Raw genomic sequence first — 23,998 nt, 5'->3', positions numbered from 1 at the left:
TTTTAATTTTTCAACATACAAATTTCATTCTCATTTTTTTAGAAACAAAATTTTATGCCTTTGTGATTTATTATTATTATTCAAAATAATAAAATTTATCTTGATTGGTTAAGATATCTTTATACAACGGGGGAAATTTATAATAATTGCAATAATAATAAAATTTTCGGATAGAATATTTTTTACATCGCAAGAGGATGATTATAAAGATTTGGTAAAATTTGGATTTAATTATTTTATTGGATTGGATTCAAAATTAAATATTTTAGAAACATTTTTTCATTATTTTAATAATTGTTTTTAATTTTTCAACATACAAATTTTATTCTCATTCTTTTAAAAACAAATATTTTTATTTTTATTATTATTCAAAATAATAAAATTTATCTTGATTGGTTAAGATATCTTTATATAAGGAGGAAAATTTATAATAATCGCAATAATTAAGTAAGAGCATTATTATCTGCATTCGATGCATTAATTTTGATTTAATTTCTGAATCGTAAAATCAGTTTATGTCTCTTAACTTCCATCGTACAAAGTATTACAGGGACATAATAGTTTGATTGTTAGTCGGAACGGAAATTCGGGCGAAAAACTAAAGGGTCGGCGATTAAAACGGGATGTGATTTAAGTAAATAGCCTGCTGATTTTATCGGCATGCGTGGACGTTATCGTCTCGCGAGCTTTAACTGTTTTCGACATTGCGTGTTTACTTCTCATGGTTGCGCGTTGTTTCGGGAAAACAAGCCGGTTTATCCAATTTACGCTTATCGACGACAAATCCGACAAATTTGGAGCGGCGTCGTTGCACGCCGGGATTGCACGAGCGCGTATAACGGAAACGGAGGTGGAAGCGTCACGACAGAGGGTCCAGGCAAAGGAGGAGAGAGCAGTGCTTAACGACCGACGTCGTGGCACGACGCGGTGACGGCGGAAGCGTCGCGAGCGGCCAATTTCCCGGATTTGCCTGACGTTTAATGAATGCCGGCAGACGTTTTGATTTAGGGGACAGTTTCGTTCCGAAGCGGAGCACAATAACCGCCAATTTGTAAATCGCCTCGTAAATCTCGAGCGTCGCGGCCGCGACGCGACGCGACGCGTCGAATCCCGGCTTACGCTACTAACGGGCCGATTGGATTAAACTATCGGCGCGCCGTTTTAAAAGAGATCGACTGGCACTGCAGTAATTGTAAACGGTAGCGATATAATAATTGTTACGGCGCCGTTGCAAAATTGCGAATCGTATGACACCACTTGGTAATTGGATTGATTTCTGGAAGCGAAATGTCAAGTGGAGTGCGAGAGAATGTTGGAGGAATCACGTCGTATTAATTAGTAATTTACTAAGAGCCAGGCTTGCTTATGTAATCAAATGTATTTGTTGTTGTATCAACATTTCGAAATGACGATAATGGAATTTGAAAAGGTTTAATTTAATATGCAATTGTTCTTTTTCATCTGCATAATAATTTATTTAAATGTAGGATTTTAATATTCCTCCATTGAGTTTTGCAATATTGAGTATGCGGCGTATTTGACTTGCTTATTTAATTCTATGTTTACACGTCACGTTACGAATTTCCTAAACTAAGAGCAAATATCAATTCAAGTTTTATATTGTTTTATATAATTAGTAATATAAAAAGTCTACAAAATGCGATGGAAAATATTATACTGACTAGAATTTTGATTCGATTTTATTTGAGAAAGAGCTTTCGCTGAAAAAGAAATTACCGCTTAAAGGATTAATGTCAAAATTTTGTTTCTACTTTGGTATGCATCTCATGACTATTCGTCGTTCAGTCTCTCGGATGCTCGTTTCTCGAGCGTAAACATAGCTATGTATGCCCTCAAAGTTTAGCATGCACTAACTGCGGTCTTCACCGAATAGACGTGACATAACACGACGATACCTGAACTATGTGACTCCTTACGTGACACGCTTACATATTTGCATATAATCAAGATGTCAACAATTAACAAGTGCAATTTTTCATTACATATTTTTTTGTGATGGATATCAAACTAGTAATTAAGATCAACTTTTACGATTATTTTATATTTATTAGAGATACGAAATTGTGGATCTCAAATAAAATTTTAAAAACAAATATTTTAATTATATACGTTTTCGTATATTTTGAAACAAATCCATATTACATCTAATAGTTATCATACATCTAATAGTTATCATAAAAAATAAAATAACATTTTTCACGTGTCCCAGAAAGTTCACTCTAAATTTTAAGTTAAAATAACTCATTCGTCGTATGTTACTTATTGGCAAACTTAAAATGTTAAATAATTGACACAATATTTTACATTTATTTTTGTTATCGTGACTTTAAGTGTAATGTAAAAATAATACAAATTAATTAAAAATTACATGAAAAAATGGTTGCAATAACTCGTAAGAAATGTTGAGGACATTAACATATAATAGTAATTATTTTAACTTAAATTATTTGTAATAGAAACATTTGATTTTAGTAAATTTGATTATTTTGTATGTCAAAGTTTAAGATTATTTCAACATTTACTTAAACTTTTCTTAGAATGTTAAACTGATTTTGAGACATGTTGATTGTTTAAAATGATTATGTTAAAAATACTCAAATAATATTCCATTTCTAAGAGACATATATAAAGTGTCAAGTTATAAAGTTGACATAAATGTAACACATGAAAACATTATAAAAATAATAACATATATGTTGTATGTTAATTTTATATTAAAGTACTAATCAAAACGAGATAACACAAGAAAATTTTAACATATGGACGCACAATTTTTTACTGTGTACGTTTATACAATCTTCTTACATTGTATTTATTATTGTCTAATTATTAATGATTATTTTGTGTTTTATATTACTATAAATATAAACGACCAACACCGAAAATTGCCCGTAGCTATGTGTGCCCGGCATTTTTCCATGAGCCTGTCACGAGCAAGTTTTCGAGAAAAATAGATAAAGGAACGCGAACGTTATATAACAGTGTTACGTAACTGAGTTTGCTAATTATGGAGCGAGCGCGATAGTAGAAGTAAATTCTCAGGGCTGTGGTGACGCAGGCCGTTTTACTCTAGTATCAACATAGCATCGTTATGGAAATCCTTGTTATATATCCAGTAAAACTCGTGATAACATTATGAATTGCGCATTACGCGCGTAATATTAGAAGGCTCTTTGCACTTTAAATATCCGTATAATGGCCTGCAAAAACTTTCGTTCCACTGCAAGCTTTATCTAGAAAATATCTAGCTTGTCTCGACAGATATCTACATACATATGTATGAAGGAGTATATAAATAATAGAGAAATACGTAAAAATATTTATCACAAGTCTAAAAATATAAAAATCCAAAAGATATTTACCTTCTCTCTTTCTTAAATATTACACTTTATAATTTATAATTAAACACTATTAAAAAGTGTATAAAAAATAATAATATTAATAAGATTTAGAAAATGTATAAAAAATAATAATATTAATAAAATTTAGAAAGAAGCGCAATGCGGGAATTCTTAACAATGTTCACTAGTTAATAAAAAATTAATCCAATTGAATTTCCAAATTACGCAGAAATTCACAGTTATGTAAGAAGTGATAGATATGAAATATGCGTGTGTTGCATTACATTGATTCAAGATTACAAAGATAAATATTTTATATTAAAGTTGAATACACTCTCGTTCGGATATGTCAGTGCATATATCAAATGAAGAGTAGATATCGGCGTATGCGAATTAAATAAATAGAATTTTTATTACTCCCAGCGTTCCCATTTATCCATATTTTCAATGGCATTCTACGTATCCACGTATTGCTCAGCTTGCATTATAAATATTGCAATTAGCTTGTTTCATTCATCGAATCATCCTTAGCCGATTTGAGCCTCGTACTCGAGACTCGTCATTGATAACAATTATCGAAGCGTATCGACGCTGAATGCGGACTTGAATCGCGTCTCCTCCTCGACACATATTTCAAATATAAGTCTGATTAACATTGGACACTCATTAATTACCGTATTCCTCGTATCACATCGACTTAGCCATGCGTTAATGCTTCGCTGCTGTGTGCGTTTCCGACCAATCGGCATATTGCAATATGCATTTGGTCACGTATACATTACGTCAGATTGGCGGGCGCATACGTTCTCCGCGCTTCGTGCATTGTGCCGGATTTATATCGTGCCTTTAATGATAGAATAGGATTATTTACCGAGGACCACTAATAACCCCGCGCAATCTGTTTGCTCGTCGACAACAGCGGGCGTGTAACGATCGTAGCGGACTATGTCATTAAAGATAAACACGTTTTATCACTTACAATCGTACCCTATACTTTTAACCATCCATCTTGCTTCATTTCGTTTTGACTGAAAAAAACTAATCAAGGGATGTCGTAAAAAATGTTTGACAAACTGATCATTATTTCTCCTGTCGCGGGACTGACCGACCTCTTTTTCTTTCTTACAGATCATCTTTGGAACTTGAAGAGGAGACATCGAGGGAAAAATGGCAGACCGACAGAGAAGGAGTCGATACTTGACCATCAGTATACTGCATATTATCACAATAATGTGTCAAGGTATGTGGGGTGTATTTTAAAAGTATAAAAATATTGGGATTTAAAGAGAGACATTTTTCACAAGGTATAACTCTCCCAAGAGTGTAATATAACAACATTACGGTATAATGTGATTAAATCCGCCGTAAGGCATAAATGCATCGAATATATCTCTACGCTTCCGATGAATTTAATTTCCCGGTTTACGCGTTATTTACACAGTGACAAATATTACGAGTTCCATTTGCGTATTTATGTTTCGATCGTGAATATCGCGATTACAATATTCGAATTTGTATGTGCAGCGGAGAATTGGTATTATTTTCGGCGGTTCTATTGTGATTTATAACGAGCTTTGACTTGGAGCAATTATACGTTGAATTGCTGCCAAGGGTGAACTTGATTACAGTAGTATAATCCAACGACGAATAATACCCGAACGTTATTGCGGTTCGATAAGGCGTGATTGCGCCGTCATTAGGATCATAACGATCATTCGTAGCACTCGGGTAACAACGCAAAATAGCGTGCATAGATTAATTATACAGGTTTGTTACATACGAACAGCAGAAGACAATCGTGGCAGCATCTGTTGCTGAAATCGTACGGTTCTATTGCAGATTGTTAAATGGCTGTTTATCGCGATTAATCGTGAAAATTTCATGTTTTCGTCTGAGAGTTTTAATCGAGTTATGCTTTACATATCGCAGTGTGGCGCTTTTCGTTTCTCAATCTAATTAACAAAGTCTCATTAGAGAAGTGCGAATTTTCAGAGAGGATACAATGCTTCACAAGATATACAGGGTGATTCATTTTAATCTTAACAGGCAAATATTTTGAAAAATATGCGATACGAAAAAATGTTTCAGACAAAAGTTATATGGTTTTAAAGGAGACATAAGATAGGGTCATTAATTTGATCTTAAATAGTTACTTGAAGGTCACGTGAAGGTCACCCTCAATTTTTTAAATGGAACCTTCTATTTTTTATTACATATTCTTGTAGCTTATCTGGAGAGCTTTCCAAAACACTATAATTAAGTTAGTTTTCATTAAGTATTTTCCGAGTTATGAGGCTTGAAATCGTTTCTTAAACCGTAACCTTTTACATAAACCGTAAAATATCTTGTAAAATATTCATTTTTCGATTACCTCACCTTAATACTTTTATGTACAAAATAATGAGAGGAATCAATTGGTGTAAAGAAAACATATAGTTATTTTTAAGAAAAAATATGTAATTGTTAATTGCAAATTACATATTCTTTTTTCGAAACAACTATGTGTTTTCTTTACATCAATTAATTCTCATTATTTTGTACATAAAAGTATTAAGGTAAGATAATCGAAAAATGAATATTTTACAAGATATTTTACGGTTTATGTAAAATTAAGAAGTACAAATTTTCATTTTTTAATATTTTACTGTAATATAAAAAATAAAATACTGTTTAATATTTTACTTTATCTGCATTCTCAGGGCAAGGTTATCAATTTTAATTCAATGTGATAATGTCTTGAATTAGAAAATGAATAGAATAACCGTTTAAAAAAAATCGCACGCTCTCGCGGTTAATGCACATTGCACATTTTTAATCATTATATTAACGTTAATTAATCTTCCATTCAGCGTATAATATCTCGCCGAGTTGTCGTCTCTCGCTCGTTTAAGGATATCTTTGAATCTTATTTTAAAAGCTCGTAATTATCGCTAAATAATAAGCTCCACCCTCTCTCTCCCTTGCCCTTTCTCTTTTGTTCACTTTCTCTAATAAGATATATTAAAGAGCACCATGGGATAAACTTTGCTTTGCTTTAGCGGCTATTTTCCAAGTTTTAAACGATTTGATGCAACAGTATCTACTTTATTCCGAAGAAAACGCGCCTGGTCAGGCGAGATGAAAGAGAGACTGACTAAAAATAAGGGAATGAAATAGAACTACTGAAGATATGAAATAAAAGACTATGAGAGATGAAAAAAAGAGACAGACTGAAACACGGAATAGCGAAATGCCTTGGATTCTTCGAGAACTAGCGAGGAATATTCGTGTTAAATTGGATTTACGCGTCTACTGATATAACTTGGTAATATTGTAATTAAGAATACGCCCTTGTGTAATAAATTTCAGGAACGTTGCCGGTCGGCGCAAGTTCTTCGCGAAGTGTCACAGACTGCTTCCGTTATTTTCAGGTATTTTTTTTCTACGAATTTTCATGTATATCGTATATACATACATGTAAACAAAGAACAAGTCAGAAAACACGGACGACGATGAAAATAAATTTAAAAATTAATTCTTAAAATTTTGATTTATATGTACAATAGGGTAACCGCATCCCTAGTAATTAATAAAAAATACTACACTTGAATGACGTGCAGCATTCTTTCGGTGCGTGTGTATATTTGACGTTTCGTAACAATTGATTTCCAATTTTTCAGCGATTAAGAGGTTTCTGCTGTTCTGCAAGTGTATGACGTATTGCTCGGTGTTACATCAATCTCACGAATGCCACGTGACTTCTGCATACGACAACATTTCTATCATTTCCCTTCTCGATACGACCGACTGTGTACAACGTTATTGAGACTCTTTTCATGCTTTCTATAAAATATAATAAAATAATATTTTTACTTATATCAAAACACGGTTTTATTGTCGACTACGTCCCAGCTACCTTTGTATAAAGTTGCGTAACTCGTTACATCACTCTGAGGTTTTCGCCTCGGGCGGTCGTTTGTGTTCAATGTGTCAAGAGCAGCGATCTCGTTGTCTCGGATGTTCTGCAACGCTATTTTCTAATTTCTGTCTCTAATTTCTGTCGATATCTGGTTAAAATGTTGATGTTTTTATTATGACTAATAGTAATTTTTTTCCCGTCTAAGCTAATAATTTTTGAACGATAAACCACAAGTGGAGCACGGAATTATTTTATATAATACGGCACTTTTTATAAAACACTTTTAAACGTTTTTAAACAAAATTAATATAGAATCCTTCAGTCGTTGTGGACCGCGCTTGCTTTTATTCTTTTTTAGAGTTTTCATTCTTCTTAAAAGTTTTAATATCCGATTTGTCTTGAGAAACTACGTTTTATATTTTTCCTCTTATTTTTACATCATAGCCAGTGATTTTTGCAATTGCAAAAATTGAGGTCATTATATTTTGTTTCTGTATCGATTGCAGAAAATTGATATCAGAGTAATTTTCCGATTCCATTTTACATTGATCCCTCGAATGCTCGCGGGTACATAAATAAATATGTATACGCTTGTATCGGTTATAATTATGTATCACTTGCATACTCGAAGCGTTTTACGCATTGTTATCATTTTCTGATTATAAATCGTTTTTCCGATCAAATTATTCAGGAGATATCTTATTATTTATTCATTCGACGTACACGTTTAACTCCTTTCGTTCTCATTTTTGCTCTCGCGTCGATTGAAAAAAAAAAAATAGGAATTCGGGATAAAATTCTCGCGAGTAAACTTTGCAAAAACGATACGATGGGGATCAGCTGATGGAGATTAGACGCGTGGCCTAAGCAATGCGCGTGCAATTTGTCAGCAGCCGTCTATGGTGGTAGCGAGCATCGTAATTTCGTATCGCTTTGAGGCACTAATTTAAATACATATTAATACAACGCGCGTGTGTATGCAATATCCGTCTGATGCGACACAGAGTAGTCACGGACGGCGGACTTTGGCGGCGTGAGAGCACGACTTTGCGTGCCAGCCAATCAACATGCCGGGCTATGCATACGAACGAGCCTGTCGACGGCTCGCACACCGAATAAATTCGAATACACCGAGCACTCGCGTTATACGCGCAATAATGTCAGTTTAGCGGGCGGACCTGAATGGAGCAATGGGACTGTGCGGAATGGCATGATGGTGCGCGTTACAGCGCGGAATTCATCGCGAAATATTACTTATTTAGAGAAGATATTACTATCGCGAATTTTAATCCTTAATCCCAACACGCGTAATCTTATTTTATTATATGTAGCGTGAGCTTAAAAGCTTCGTGCTTGGCTGAGAGTAATTTTGCAGAATAATTTTGATTTGTTCTCCTTCAAAGAGAATTTAGATTTATTTACATTATAAGGTGAAAAGCTACGGAGAATCAGCATATATATTTAAAAATATGCATGCTGTACGTTAAGTTAAAGGATTGGCTCGATATGAGAATTTGAAAAATCTAATCTTTTTACTTTTTACATGTTCGAAATTTATGGTATATATGTGCAAATAATACAAGTTTGATAAGCGATGATAAAATGTAATCTTTATTTCTCTTTTAATTGTGAGAAATAATTTACATTTGAAATACATATCAAGTTCAAAATCTGTCAGGTATTTATAATTGGAGATATTTTTGGGTGCGAAAAAATTTAGATGGCTTGTTCTTTATGCTAAGATTTGACATTTATCGATTTGAGCACAATTCTTGCTTGAATAATGCGAACTGCAAAATATAAGAATTTGAAAAACTTAGCAATAAAAAAATGTACTTTACAATTTATAACGATTGTAAGTGATAAATTGAAAGTGTAACTGCTGAGATGTGGAACTGGCCTCGATTTGAGATGTTAAATATATCCGCGAGTATTTTTGGCGCGTGACATTTCCTAGGAATATTTTTTAAAATTAGTCATGACTTTTATTTATAATGGCCAATATTTTCATATTTTATGAGAAACAAATTAATTTAGATAGCATATTGCATTATTCCGGAAAAATAGATATTGCTCTTGGTAATAAATACTTTTATCTCTTTTAGAGATAAAAGTATTTATAGATACAAGAAAATAAGTACAATAAGTCAAGAGATATTAATTAACATAGTCAAATATTTTGATTTTATAATAACACATATATACAGTCGTATTATTATATTTTATTTATTTTATATGTTCGTGACTTTTGATTATCGTATATTCATATATATTCATTAATTTATATATAAAGAATAACAAGTAATTTTTTCACGATGCATTCTTATCTATTCTTTTGTCATTAAAGATTTCACAGTTTAATTAAGTGAAATCAACGTGAAAAGTCAACATCCTCAATAAATATTTGAAAATTCGTGATTGTCGATCCGTGACAAGTTTTCACGGGATCCGTCAAAATTTGCTCGTCTTGTCGGACTCAAATAAGGGTGTTTCTCGCGCAACTTCGTTTCTTTTGTCGTTGTGGCGAATGGAAAAACTTCTGGTATTCCCCGGTCGGCAGTATAAGATCGTAGATTCTTGATGCAGCCTTTCTACTAAAGAAAGAGAAATAGAGGAAAAGCGAAGGGGAAATATCTTGGAAAAAGTACCTTAGCTACTGCGCCTTGGGAAAGGTAGAGGAACATAGTCGAGTTTGCAATCGTTGCGTTAAAAACTTCCCTTTTTCCTCGGTCGTGTTCGCTCGCTCTCTCCTCTCTCCTCGTCATGTGTCGACACAAGGATCGCACGCGCAGTCTCTCGGCCGCATAAATGCAAAAACATATTTAAAATGTTATCTTGCAGCGGACCGCAAGCTGCATTCAAGTTAAGACATTAAATGTACATTAAAATGTACGTCATAGGCTTTCGCGTATCTACCATTTAACCTCCATGCCATTTTATAAATATAAATATGTATGCATTTTTGCTCGATTCTTTCGTTCCATGATCTCCCTTTGGGTCACATAATAGTGAGAAATTTTCTGCCCGAAATAAGTGTATCTAGAAAGTCGCATCTCTTTTTTATTTTTGAATGCGTACAAAATGTATATAAATAAAATGGAAACGACAAGTTTCAATAATGTAGGAAGATGGGGCATAATTGATGATATGATAAATAGACATTGTAAATTATTGATTTGGATGCATTGAACATTTGAAAAGTTAGCGCTGTCATGTTCAAAAGTTCTCATTATCTGTTTTTTATTAAAGACAATTTATTTCCGTAACTTTTGTCAGCAGTAATAAATATATATTCGCGCTATAAAAAGATATAACTTGAAGGAAGCTAATAAAGTGGCTTGTTTTTGAAACTAGAAGAAAACTAAAAATATTATTATTCAATATTTTACAAATATACTAAATTATGAATCAAACATTTTATACATCATTTAGTTAGATTCTTGTAAGATTTATATTGCAGCGTTTTAATTAGTCTCATAGTTTTGTAATCAGCGAGGTAATCAAAAGGGATTTCCGTTTACGCGGTTTTTAATATGCAGCTGCTGTTTATTCGATACAACTTCAGCCACCCACACATTTGATTTATACACAGAGAACGCAAAATGCTTGTTGCTATAAGCGTGAGAGGAATATAAAAGTCGCTTTGAAAACTATGAAAGCGGATGAACGCTGTCGTGTATCGTCGAGTGTTGTGTCATGTGGTGAAAAAAAAAAATAGAACTGTTGATACATTATGCGTATACTTTTATCATATCATTCCTCTCTACGCGTATATCACTTCATTTACGTCGTACATACGTTATGACGGCAAAATGCTATTGTAAAACTTTGCGGAAAGCTCTTTTACATACTGGATCATTATTTGTCCTCTTGCATGATTGTTTTACGCGATATGTCATTAAGCGAGCATAATTTTTTTATACGATGGAAATAATTAAAGAGTGAAAAAATATCAAATGTATACTTTGAGATTAAATATTTTAAATGAAAAAATATATATTTTTCAAGTTTTCTGCTCATTAATTTAATGCTTTTTAATAAGCTGTTCGAAATACATTAAGTTTGTCATTAAATAATATAAAAGTATTAAAAAATTAAGAGTATTAAGTTTAATAAACAACTATTCTGTGCAGACATACAAATATATTCTGGATTTTAAAATGTCTCTTTGTTGTTCAATGACTCGTTCTGAATTATCACTTATTTAATTTAGCTTCTACTTCGCTTTTCGATTGTACACATTCGAGTGAAATCACAGACGTGGCAAGGATTAGAGAATGGCGGTAGATGAGGAAGCTCCTGGTACGCTAAAATTTCTTTTGCGTCAGCCACGTAGTACAATCGTTCTTTTCACGATTGCAGACTGTGACTGCTGTTAACGAGCGAACGACTTTTTAGCGCAACGGAACGAGACCGCGGATCGAGAATAGCATAGGAATGTGCTATGCTGTACATATAGCACAAAATAAACTATTCTCGTACATCCGTCGATGAGGAAAATTTGCTCCGCACATGTTTCCAAATTGAGCTTGATCATCGGTAACGAATCGATTGTAAGGAAACACATCGATGCACGTTTAATTATATATGTTTATTCGACAAGAATCGTTATCAAAATTACCTATGTCATGTTATCAAAATTAAAAAATTTTATTAAATTTGATTAAAAAATTTATTTTATTATTTTAATTAGAAAATTTATTTACAAAAATTATTGCACATATATGTTTCGTTTCCGCAAACTTTAATTACTTTGTCGCGTATAATACTCATCCAGTAAGAGGCTAGTAGAAAACAAGCGTGCATGTCAGCCGTGTTTTGTCTCGTGCAATTGTTGCGACTCGCTCTAGTATCTGTTTTTACTGCAACGATATTGTAACGTAGAAGTTGATCTTAATTTCCTAAAGTGACGATTAATTAATTCATTATTTAGAAGGAGAAATATGCGAGTGAAAATTTCAGCTTCACAAAAAAAAGCCGCCACAATATTATTATAATTTCTATGATCGCGCACATTTACATCATCAAACGATACTACGTTTTTAGTTATTTTTTAAAAAAATTTGCTACGTCTGTTACCGCGATTTTATTTTTTTTTTGCGGTGCAACAAGTAGACTTTTAAATTTCCACATTATATTTTGTATTGCGATTCGTTTCTGAGTGCATTCACATATAAATATATCAGTATCAATCCTCCCCCCTGACGTATTTGATGTAAGTCGCTATACACAAATTTCAGATATACGGATATTGCGCGATATATATCTTTTTACTCCGATCTCGCGAGATGGAAACTGACTTTCATCCCGCATTCGAGAGACGTGCGCGTGTGTTGGGCCGTACATACATATGTGCAGGCCTGTGTAAACTCTCGATTCGATGAACACGACTTGGTGGCTTCTCGCGGACCGTTTAATGGCATTTCCGTGCTCCGAAAAAGGGAAATATTAAATTTCAAGACGCGAATCCGCGTGACGCTATCGTATTCCGAGAGCATCGACAAAAGACGCCGCCGCTTTTTGGCCTACTTCTGCAAGTGCGATAAAAGTGCCATTCGCCAACGAGAGACGGAACATAAACTCCGTCGATAAGCTTCCGATTCCTACAAGGGCGTAAATTATATTGCCAGGTTACTCACGCGCGTTTACTCGTTTAACGTCGTATAATTTTCGTCAACGTATATTGCTCCATTTATGTCGCTTACTCCGATAATCATGACACGTTCTTTTGTAAGAATCTTGCCAAATTATTGCATTATATTATTTATCATTAATAATAATGCATTACATTATTTATTATTAATAATAATGCATTATATTATTTATTATTATTAATAATTTATTAATTATTGCATAATAAAGTTACGAGAATCTATGATATAACAAGAGTAATAACGACAGATAAAAAAGTATCATTTTTAACGTCATATAATTTTCGTGAATGCATATTGCTCCATTTATGTCGCTTACTCCGATAATCATGACACGTTCTTTTGTAAGAATCTTGCCAAATTATTGTATTATATTATTTATCATTAATAATAATGCATTACATTATTTATTATTAATAATAATGCATTATATTATTTATTATTATTAATAATTTATTAATTATTGCATAATAAAGTTACGAGAATCTATGATATAACAAGAGTAATAACGACAGATAAAAAAGTATCATTTTTAACGTCATATAATTTTCGTGAACGCATATTGCTCCATTTATGTCGCTTACTCCGATAATCATGACACGTTCTTTTGTAAGAATCTTGCCAAATTATTGCATTATATTATTTATTATTAATAATAATGCATTATATTATTTATTATTATTAATAATGCATTATATCATTTATTATTATTAATAATTTATTAATTATTGCATAATAAAGCCACGAGAATCTATGATATAATAAGAGTATTAACGAGAGAAAATATCATTTTTCTTTGTCTAGGCAAAATCTTTGCTTCGAAACGAGCAGGACACGTTTTTAATAATGGAAGGGCCGAAATCCTCTCGTTGCAATTTTTACTTTATTATTCACGCAATCGCAAAGCCACCGAAATGGCGAGAGTTATGTCGGTGTTTCGCTTTTACGAGAGTTTGCATTGACGTGTATACGTATCTATTTAATAAAGGGAGAGAGAGAGAGAAAGCTCCGGTTGTAGTAGACTGCAGTTTTGCGTTATACGGTTCTACTCGCGTCTTCTCCAACGATACGTAACCGGGCTAACGCTATAAAAACGTCCGGCGGCATTGCAGGTTGCAGACGCCACGTTACGTTACATGCTCGCCATGCGGTCATTCATCTTCCTCCCAGCTGTGTTTCTGTGTTCCACGGCATTCTCTTCGCTTCTCTACTTATTCGCGTGCAAATTTCACGCCTTTTATCCGACGAAACGGCGCTTTTCGTTCCACTCGGACAACGATTTAACATACAGATGGCCAGGGTCCTGCCCGGCATAAAATTCGCAATTTTTCAAAGTATTAATACATTTTAAGAGAAATAATTTAAAAATATTTATGCTGCGTTTCGTCAACAGCGTGAGCTTTGTAAGGGCTTAAGAATCAGCCGGTGCACTAAAAGATCCTGGCACGTTTAATTCTCACTTATTATCAAGAAGATTAATTATGTTACTCATTTTTTTCTCCTGCTGGATATTACCATTCAAAATAAACAATTATTGTCTCATTGAAACGTAAGAATAATAACATGAAATAATAATTATTTAGGCTCCTTTGTACAAGAATTAAAGAATATTAAAAAATCGATTAAAAAGAAATATAACGCACCCATCTGTAATCATCAAACACAGATTTTAATTGCAAGAATTTTAAGATCCTAAATAACGAATGTAATGTACGAAAAAGGTTGCTTTAAGAGGCGAATAATCAGTCTCAATTTGCTCTTTATTCTCTCTATCAATTTATTTTATGTTTTATTTTATTTTATTTTATATTTTACTTTTATAGAATTGTTTATTTGCATAATTATACACATTAAATCATGGCAATATATGTTATGAAAATGTTATTATTATTTGATATCAAGAGGAAATGCGAAAAAAATTTTTCCAAGTTCCCCAGAATTAAAAAATCACGACGGTTATCGTCGATTGCGGATGCTGGAAATGTCGGCGAGGTTGGGTGAGAAACCTCTTAATGCACGGGAGCATTAAGGCGTCTAATTTCGCCTTTCTGCTTCCCGCGTTGAAATGCAATATCGCCACGGAAGGATTCTGCGCCCAAAGTATTTCCAACATTTCTCAACTATTTCCCAAACTAAACTGCTCGCTTCATCAGTTGCGGTCTCGTTTGCGGACCATCAAGCGATCTTATTCGCACATACTCGTAAAAATTTGCTTCATTTTTTTTATTATTTATATCTTTTTAATTTCCGACGTTCGAAATAAATTCTACGAGTATTCATCTTTAAGCAATATTAAACACTGTGCGAATAAGTTATTTGCAAACATATTAAAAATTTAGCAACTACAAAGTAAAGTTTATCTCGTGTTATTATTATTGCCTGAAATAAAAATTTTGAGATTTAATTTTAAAATTCAGTGTTTAACAATAACTTGAAATATAATCGAGATATCTGGGATAATTTTACGAAGAACGTTCTCGGTCATCGTTAACATTTGTCGACGTTTTTTATGATAAATTGCGGGCGAATAATTGCGAAAGATTCGAAAGGGAAAGTGGAAGCCGTTACATGTCGGATTTAGGTCAGGTATCCGTAATTATAACGGGGTGAAATGCAATGTTTAATTGCAGCATTCTATCCATCCTGTTCCCCTATCCTCCTTTCCGCTCGCACTTATTCACTTGCCATCTTTCGCGGAGGACACTCATCTCCCGAGAAGGGGACGAAAAAGCATTTATTTCTGCTTCGAAAGCATTACAGCGTCAGCGCTGCAATTATTATCGTGCTGAAATTAGACATGGTTACAGGTCTCCCATCTGTCTCTTGTATTTCGTTCATATTTCCAGAAGCATTTGATTGAACGAATTATGACTGCTCTTTTTAGCAAAAGTGGCAACGAGATATTAACAGAAAATGACGATATTCAGTTTCTATTGTTTAGAGAATTATTTCAGTGAATTATAAAAGTAATTGTTTTCAAATCACATACAAATTCACTATTTTTGTCGAGCTCAACCCTTTGAAGACTCGAAGAAAATAAGCTTCCATTTTTATTTGTAAAAAATAATTTTCAACGTTAATAGCGCACTTATCACGAGTGTCGAAGGTGCGCCAGTTGGTACTGCCATGTGTACGTCGCGCAAATAAAGCAATTTTCTCCTGGAGGCATTTTCAGGAGAAGGATGCTCGCGAGCCATCCGATAACACTCTGGGATGGATCGGTTTTTTTGCTCATGGAACAATTCTATCCTGACTATTATCTACCTTCTTTTGCTCGCTCTCTTCTCCTCGTCTCGTTTCTTCTTCGCTTTCTCGCGTCACCTCTGCCACGAGCCTGTCTCCGCCTTCCTTCCATATTTCCGGATCCGGCCGGATCGTGTCGCGTAAAAACTATAATTGTATAAAAGATATTTCCAGACTGGCGCATTGTTCTTCCATTCCCCGTGGAGTCGTGCCAAGAAGAGGAATTTCCATAGATCTCGCTATTGATTCCCTCATGGAATCTGTCCAGCTGCGCCGGCAATATTCAAAGATTTACCGTCGCAATAACACGGGGAAATTATCCGCGAAAATGCTTGTCAGCGAGATGAATTTTTGCGAAATCGAAATATCCACTCTGTTAATTATGTATTTCCAATTAAAGATTTTATCTCTGTCAGATTTAGCGCGTTATTGCGGAATATGTGAGAAATTTCAATATATTATTAGATATTTTAGCATTATTTCGGGAAACGAATATCAAGGGAAAATCTCTTCGGATTCTTTAAATATGTTGCATACAATTATATTAAATAATTACATAATTTCTTTGACGAAATTTTCATCTCGATTGTAAAATCAGGCTTATCCGGAGAACATTTATTCAAATCTCGATCGATAGGGGCCGCCGTTCTCTTAGGATCTGTGTACAGATTTACATATTTCGCAAGTTCTCAATTCGTCCCATCGGATCGGATAAGAAGCAACGTTACCGCCTTTTTCTCCCGTAAAGGCATTTGCGTTTGACTGAATGGCACGGCTTCTCGGCTCGGAAAAGCCGAGCTTAATGCCCCGTATTCGCGGTAACTTCTCTGGAACGATTAATGCAAAGTAGCTCATAGTGTCAGTTAGCATAACGTCGAAGGTAGGCGCCTGTATCGTGGCAGAGGGTCCACTAAGCCGGCTTACTGTCGAATGCCGAGGCACTATTACTTCGGTCGTTGGCGCTGGCGCGATGCTTGGGTAATTTGTAGCTTGTAAAGGCGGCCTTTGTGCCAATAATACCGCGTATGATTCTTTGACCGTGCCCGCTATATTGGCATACCGGCTGGCTGGCCGACCATTGCTGCAAAAGAGCTTTTTGCGCCAGCGCATATTGTCGAAATGTACCGCGTACGTCATTACTCGAACGTATTTTATGATAAAGGGAATCCTCGCGCCGGATTTTATATTTAAACAGTATTGATTATGATTTTATTTAAACAGAAATTATTTTCCGCTTTGTAATATAACGCATTGTTATTTATAAAACAATGTGTATATATTCGTATTTACGTATTCGTATTTGATTAGCGAAATAAATATCAGTTAATCATGTTGAAAGAAATATAGGAAATTTAATAATTTTTATATAAGTGCGTACAATAAGAAACAATTAAAGATACAACCAAATGACTGTAATTAAAAATAATAATATAAATTAGTTTAATAAAAAAAGAGAGAAACAGAAGGAATAAAATAGTCTTTGCATAATTAAAGCACGTGTACTATTTTTCGATCAATATTCATAATTAATAAAATTATAATATTTCACCGGTGCATATTTTTAAAGTTTGTATCTATTACAGTAAACATGCTCGCAAAGTCTCCAGAAATTGCATTAAATGGGTAAAGTCTCAAGGATGTCGGCGAATTTGAGAAAAAGACGCGCGAAAGAAGTCAACATTGGTGCCTTGGAAGTTTCACGCGGTAATTTGAATAACAGTGCAACAAATACTAATTTGAGCCGCTCGCACATGCGTGTGTGTGTGTGTGTGTATGTGTGAAAAGCTACGTCTGCTGATAGTAGGAGTTTTAGTGCATGAAGCGGCGAAACCTTAGCGGGAGCGCCAAGAGTCTTAGATTAATCTGGGGTGTTGCTGTTGTTGCTGTTTCCAAGCCCAAGTTTTCCTTTCGAACCCAAGGCGACATCGGAAACTCTCTTAAGAGAAACGAAGAGAAAAGGAGGAAGAGAAAGAAAGAAGGTGAATGGCATTACTCTCTTTATTAGACTAACATTCGCGACTAATAATAATAATCGCGCGAGCACTATCAAAACTAGTCGACTACGAAACGAATATAAATTGACATCCAGCCGGCGATACGTGCTAAATTTTCGATATGCATTTTTTTATATTGAATATCTTGTCTCTATTAAAAAATAAAAAACAGCCAAATTTTATAAACTTGCATTATTTCAGGTAATTTATTAATATATCAAAATATTTTATCATATATATTATTATATTTATAAAAAATATTTTAAAAAATATTTTACTATATAAATTATTATATTTATATTGGTACTAAAATAAATAATAAATAAATAATAAAATATTTATACCTCTAAAACATATAAAGTACTCAACAATGTGGAAAATTATGTGCTCTATAATTTATGTTCATTGAAATTAATCGGCTTGTTTGCGATTGTAAGATGCTTGGGAACATCTATCTGCCATTTTCGTAAATTACTCCAACAATTAAAATAATGAATTTAGGACTGGAATTACGCGAAAAGTTTTCCCAACTGAGTAAAACCAGCAAACTTCAACGTAGTCATGAATTTGCGCGTACAGCACTGCTCCTTTTATATGCGTGACAACTCGGAAATTATCTTCTTTCTCTGATATGCAAATTTTCTATTTCAAATTTAGAGGAGACGGTGCGTATAAATTTACAGTGTATAAATACACGTCGCTGGTAATATACCCCACACATACACAAACACGCCATTTTTTTTCAAACCGATATGTCGTAGCATCCATTTAGGTCACGCTCTATAATAAATTATAATTCAACATGAGATCAGCCGAATAAGAATCTCGTTCAAGTATATCGGGAGTTATTCGAGGTGCCACCTCGTTTTAGCCCCGTTTCTTTTTTTTACTCCATGGCGGTCGATTCACCCCGGATCCGCTCTCGCACATGAACATATATTTTCGAATTATCGACAGCCGAGCCACGCGACAAATTGCGCCCGAGTACCCCCCTGCCGATCGCCGACAAGTTTAATAGGTTGTGAAATCATTCTGAAAAATAGTATCGGTCCCGGCGGAACGGGATGATCTCCGACGTACTATGTACTTTTGCGGCTACAGATTTCTCGAACGCCCTGTCAGGTTTTTATGTGATACGTGAAATATATCTATTTGTTCGAAAACGGACGACTTAGGATACAGCTTTCGAGAATTTATATGTGGCTAGGAATGTCATGTGTGTAAAAGATATTGGAGGTAATAAATACACAAATCATTTGCTTTCGATATCAAGAATATTTTAGACCAAAAATTAATGATGAACTCTTGATGATATCCAACAAAAACGCGTTTAAAATTGAATAAAAAAAGTGTATCTCTATAATTATATGGTTGATTTATAATTGTATCTTTGTAGAAATGAAGCTAATGCAGAAAAGTGTTGAAACGATTTATAAACTATGCGATTTATAAACTTGCGAATGAATATTTCGAATATTTATCGAGTTCTCTAGTATTTTCTAAACACAGATAGCGCACATGAACTGGCGTTTGCCAGAGGGGTCAATAGAAACTAAATGTAGAATGGATAATGGAAATCGAAAGACAAGCAACTGCTAGGGCATAACTGTTTGATGCAGTATGGAAATTTAGAGGGTCGTATCGAGTTATTTGCTCATTGAACATTAGTACTTTTAAATCGATGAATTGGATGTAACCTCATTTCAGTGTGATGAAAACAATTAATAACACGTATTAAAGCATCACAATTATCCACTGCTGTGTATTATTTCCCGACATGTTTTGACTTTGTATTTTTGTGTTATGAATATTCGATTTTGATATTAGATACTGCTTTGTTTCATTCTGCGCGTTTGCTACCTAGATATACATATTATTCATGCTGCATATATTCATGTTTATTTTGACAGGGATTGAGTATGTTCAAACTAAATTACGTTTCTTGCTTCGCGCTTTTATTCAAAATTGTATTTTATTCATCATTTATTCATTTTTTAACAAAAAAAGCTTTTTCGGCATCAATATAATTTCTAGTATCAATAATAAAACTTTTATATCGAGAGATATATATAACCTTATATTAAAATAGAAAAAAGTAAAATTATATAGAGACAAGAATAATCTCTATTTTCTGTAATTGTGAAAGTTATTGACTCATAAAGTGCCAATTAAATAGTTAATGTATTTTTAACAGAGACATTTTCACATGATATTTATAAGTGAATTTGCATTTTCGCAATGTTACATCTTTATTAGTATTTTATTTAATATTTTATAACCATTGCTTGTTGTATAAAGGATATTAACAGACTTTGCGTGTTTATTTTATACAACCTATATTTCATGCAACCTGCCCTTTGTTAGTTAATCCACGCTAGTATCTTTATAACCAGTCTCCCGTCTCGTAAATTGAGGCATCAAGACGTATATCGGTTATACGTCATTCACGAGTTCTGAATTAGAAACCGGACGAGAGAGAGAGAATTAATCGGTCCATAAATCCGTTCCTCTGTCAGACATTCGTTTCGCTTACACGATGGATTAACGATCCGCCGTATCGAGAAGGTGTTAAAAAGCTCATCCGACGTAACTCGCGATCGCGAACTAACGGAACGTGCGCTGTTACACAACTGTTACAAAGGATAACGATTTGACCTCGCTATCTGTAGGTCAGCTGCGAAATATTTGCACCGCCACCGGTTATTTTTTCACCTGTTATAATACATGCTCCAATACGTTATCCCGAAAATTGCACATTTCTTCCGCAGGAAATTAAATCCAAGATCAAATAATGGCACAAACAAGTCGAATATTTAGCTGCAAGCACAAAATAGCAGAAACTAAAAGATATCATATTTATTAAACAGCGCGATTTTTGAAAAAAAAAAAAAATTGAATTACACTTTATCGATACGCTAGATCGTGATATTTAAATATCGTCGCTGCCGATGTGCTTTTTTCACATTGCAAAGAATAAACGAATACGACTCGCTCCTGCAGTTCATACTTTTATTATCTTTAACGCGTGTGCGAAACTATTATTCTTCCCGAGGCACAGGAACATCTCGGTTCAGTTCTGCGCGACCTAATGGTATCCACGTTGAACGTAACAGATTCTAATGGTTATGTTCATGGTTATCGCCCGCGGTGATAAAAAAAAAGTACTCGGCGAGAGAAAAAGAGAAAGAGCAAAAAAAAAGAGAAGAGAGAGAGAGAGAGAAAGAGTCCATGTCTAATTACTACGGTATATCTGGCTCGTTAAGAATACTACTTACACGATATTTCTATTCAGTTGCCATCTCGTTTCGCTTTTGTTTCCTTTTTGTTTCCTTTTTTTTTTATTTTCGAGAGATGCAGTACTTAAATTATAAGCGCGTAACCGCGCAGTCGAATAGAGCGCAATTTTGGAGAGGCCGTACCGTGCGAGAAATAGCGTGCACGATGAAAGTTTGTTGCGAGAGTTGAATTATCGCGTGAACTTGCTCCACGGTTACGGAGACTACCCCTGTAACGATGGAGAAGACGTAACAACGTAATGGAATATTTAATCTCTTTTTGACTAAATTATTTAAATTCAGGGAGGGGCAATTTTTTTTTCCGCTTTGTTGACGCGTAGAGAATTATTTGCATAATACATTCGCGGTTAATTGGATCCGTTGAAAAATTTATTCTTTGTTTAACAAGATTGTTGCGCGGCTAACAAGCGCCGGTAATTTTACAAGCGATTGCCCGGTCTAACCGAGCATCGCGTGTATGAAATTTTGTTACAGGAGTTTCATTACCGGGCCCGGTGCTGCTCGCTCTACTCGAATATCTAACTTCTTTATTATTCAAATTTTCGTCGCAACTTTTCTCGGCTAATGCATATGAAATTATTTTTTCGATTATAGGTATCCGTCTATAAGACCAAATAGCGAATAATAATAAATGTCTTGTTAGAGATCCTCTAAATTTAAAGCTGGATTTGATAGCGAAATAAAATAAATTGATAGTAAACAATTATTTCTTATTTTAAATCATCTTTGAATCTTAATTTTTAAGCTACTTGATGTTAAAAATTCCGACCAAAAAATGAGCAAATAGAACTTTGAAAAATTGAATTTAAATATATCACGGAATTTATAAAATTTAAAAAAAATGTGTGATTTCAAGTATAAACTAAAGTATTTTATTCTCCACAAGTATATTTTTATATTTTCTAGAATATAATTTTAGAGTCATTCTGGAGAAAATGTAATTTACTGTAAAGGAATTACTAATTATTTTTCACAAGCAAAGATATTGTGATAAGGTAACGTGAGCATTGCTTTCGTTACCGACCAACCGTTGGATCTCACAATCAGATTGCAAATGTATATGGGGAAATCAGTGTGTAATTTTCTAAAGTTCACACCGCAATATATATCGCTATAGTTGTGAAACTTCGTCGCCGAGTGTTGTATCACCACCTGTATAGGGCCAACATCACGCCGGTTACGTGACTGAATGTTTAATATGCTTGGACGCACCGCCATTATCGCGCTGCGCTTTGAATATTTTATGGGGAACGTCATTCACATATACCGACTAAGCAAGGAGTGCGTGCACATTACTAACGCCTACCTGTGTAACAACCAGCATAAGTGTTAATCCTTCATTTTGATCTCGTATGAGAGAGACTGGCTTAGATTACAGCTTAGATATGTTCGTTGTGCGCTAACAGCTTTTCTCCAGAACATACTGTACCTTGTATGCTTGGTTGTATGGAATTATTCTCTTGATTTATTCTCCAACTACCCCGTAATCAACACATTGTATATAAAATTATTAACATTGCTATAGAAATCGTAATATTATATATTTCTATTCATATTAAAAATATGCAGCTCTATTTTTGATTTATCATAAAATATATATAAAAAATTATCTTTAAAATATTATTTTTTTTATCTATTATAAAAGAAATTTATATATTTATATATTATATAAATTTATATATTAATTCTGTATATTATTATACGTAATAATATATAAAGTTAAATATATTTCTCATTTATACAATAATTTATACAAAATATAATGCTATTTATTGATTGAATTTAAATTATGTAATTGTTATTCTATTGTAGGCAGCTATATTCATTAAATTTCAATTTAATTTAAATTTGATTTTAATTTATCATAATAATTGCTAAAATAATTGCTAAAATGTTTTAATTTACTCGCTCAAAGCTTGAAAAAGCTGTATTTCAACTTTAGCCTGTAACAAGAATAATAAATACGATTCACAGAAATGTCATATAACAAGGAAATAAAGATCCATCTGATTCAGACGTCGATCTGATAAGAAAAAGATTTAACCCCAAAGTTAAGAAGTACTCTAGAACACAGACTGGAAAGGCAGAATTTTCTTCTATAAGTATACCACCAAAAGAGGACAAAGTAATAAAGTTGATAGTAGCGATAGAGAAAAGGAGAGAAATGGCGAATGGCAGGGAAAAAGGAAGACGAAGTAATGAAATGGAAAAGTTTCACACTGCGCCTCGTCTTACTCGTAATGGTCGGTAAACGAATTAAAGAGCCAGGAATCTTTCCTGCCATAGAAAGTAACTCGTAAGAGAGTATTTTTAGATTTTTCGACAACACCAAACGAAGTGTACATATCAGCATCGATCTGTATTTCGCTAAGATATCGATACCGCCTTTAAAAACATTTCAGTTTTTCATTCGCAAAGTTTTCTTTTTCTTCACATCGAGATGTCAAACTTGTTTCTCATCTCGGGATACTAATTTAGGCACTTCCGCTTCTATGTAATATCGATTTTGGCTTTCCCATGTTTTATTTTTCTTTAAAACGACGTGTTGTTTTAC

General features: G+C 33.8%; 1 protein-coding gene and 1 long non-coding RNA gene across 5 annotated transcripts in view; one reads left to right on the top strand and one right to left on the bottom strand.

Annotated features, from left to right (window-relative positions):
• Positions 1-23,998, top strand: part of LOC145961201 (lachesin) — a 235,105-nt gene that overhangs the window by 6,927 nt on the left and 204,180 nt on the right. For all 4 annotated transcript variants that reach the window (XM_083081170.1, XM_083081169.1, XM_083081167.1 and 1 more), the window contains exon 3: positions 4,491-4,602. In XM_083081170.1, coding sequence (XP_082937296.1) covers positions 4,530-4,602 — 73 coding nt within the window. In that variant the 5' untranslated portion in view covers positions 4,491-4,529. The remainder of the gene's footprint in view (positions 1-4,490; positions 4,603-23,998) is intronic.
• The window catches only part of LOC145961204 (uncharacterized), a 58,946-nt gene that overhangs the window by 32,731 nt on the left and 2,217 nt on the right, over positions 1-23,998 (bottom strand). The window lies entirely within an intron of this gene.

Source organism: Camponotus vicinus, unplaced genomic scaffold (genome assembly GCF_025532165.1).
Source record: "Camponotus vicinus isolate PSW18456_S1 unplaced genomic scaffold, iyCamVici1.0 SCAF_11, whole genome shotgun sequence".
Classification (NCBI taxonomy): domain Eukaryota; kingdom Metazoa; phylum Arthropoda; class Insecta; order Hymenoptera; family Formicidae; genus Camponotus; species Camponotus vicinus.
The sequence above is the reverse complement of the archived record's forward strand: the minus strand, read 5'-3'. Positions and strand labels throughout refer to the sequence as shown.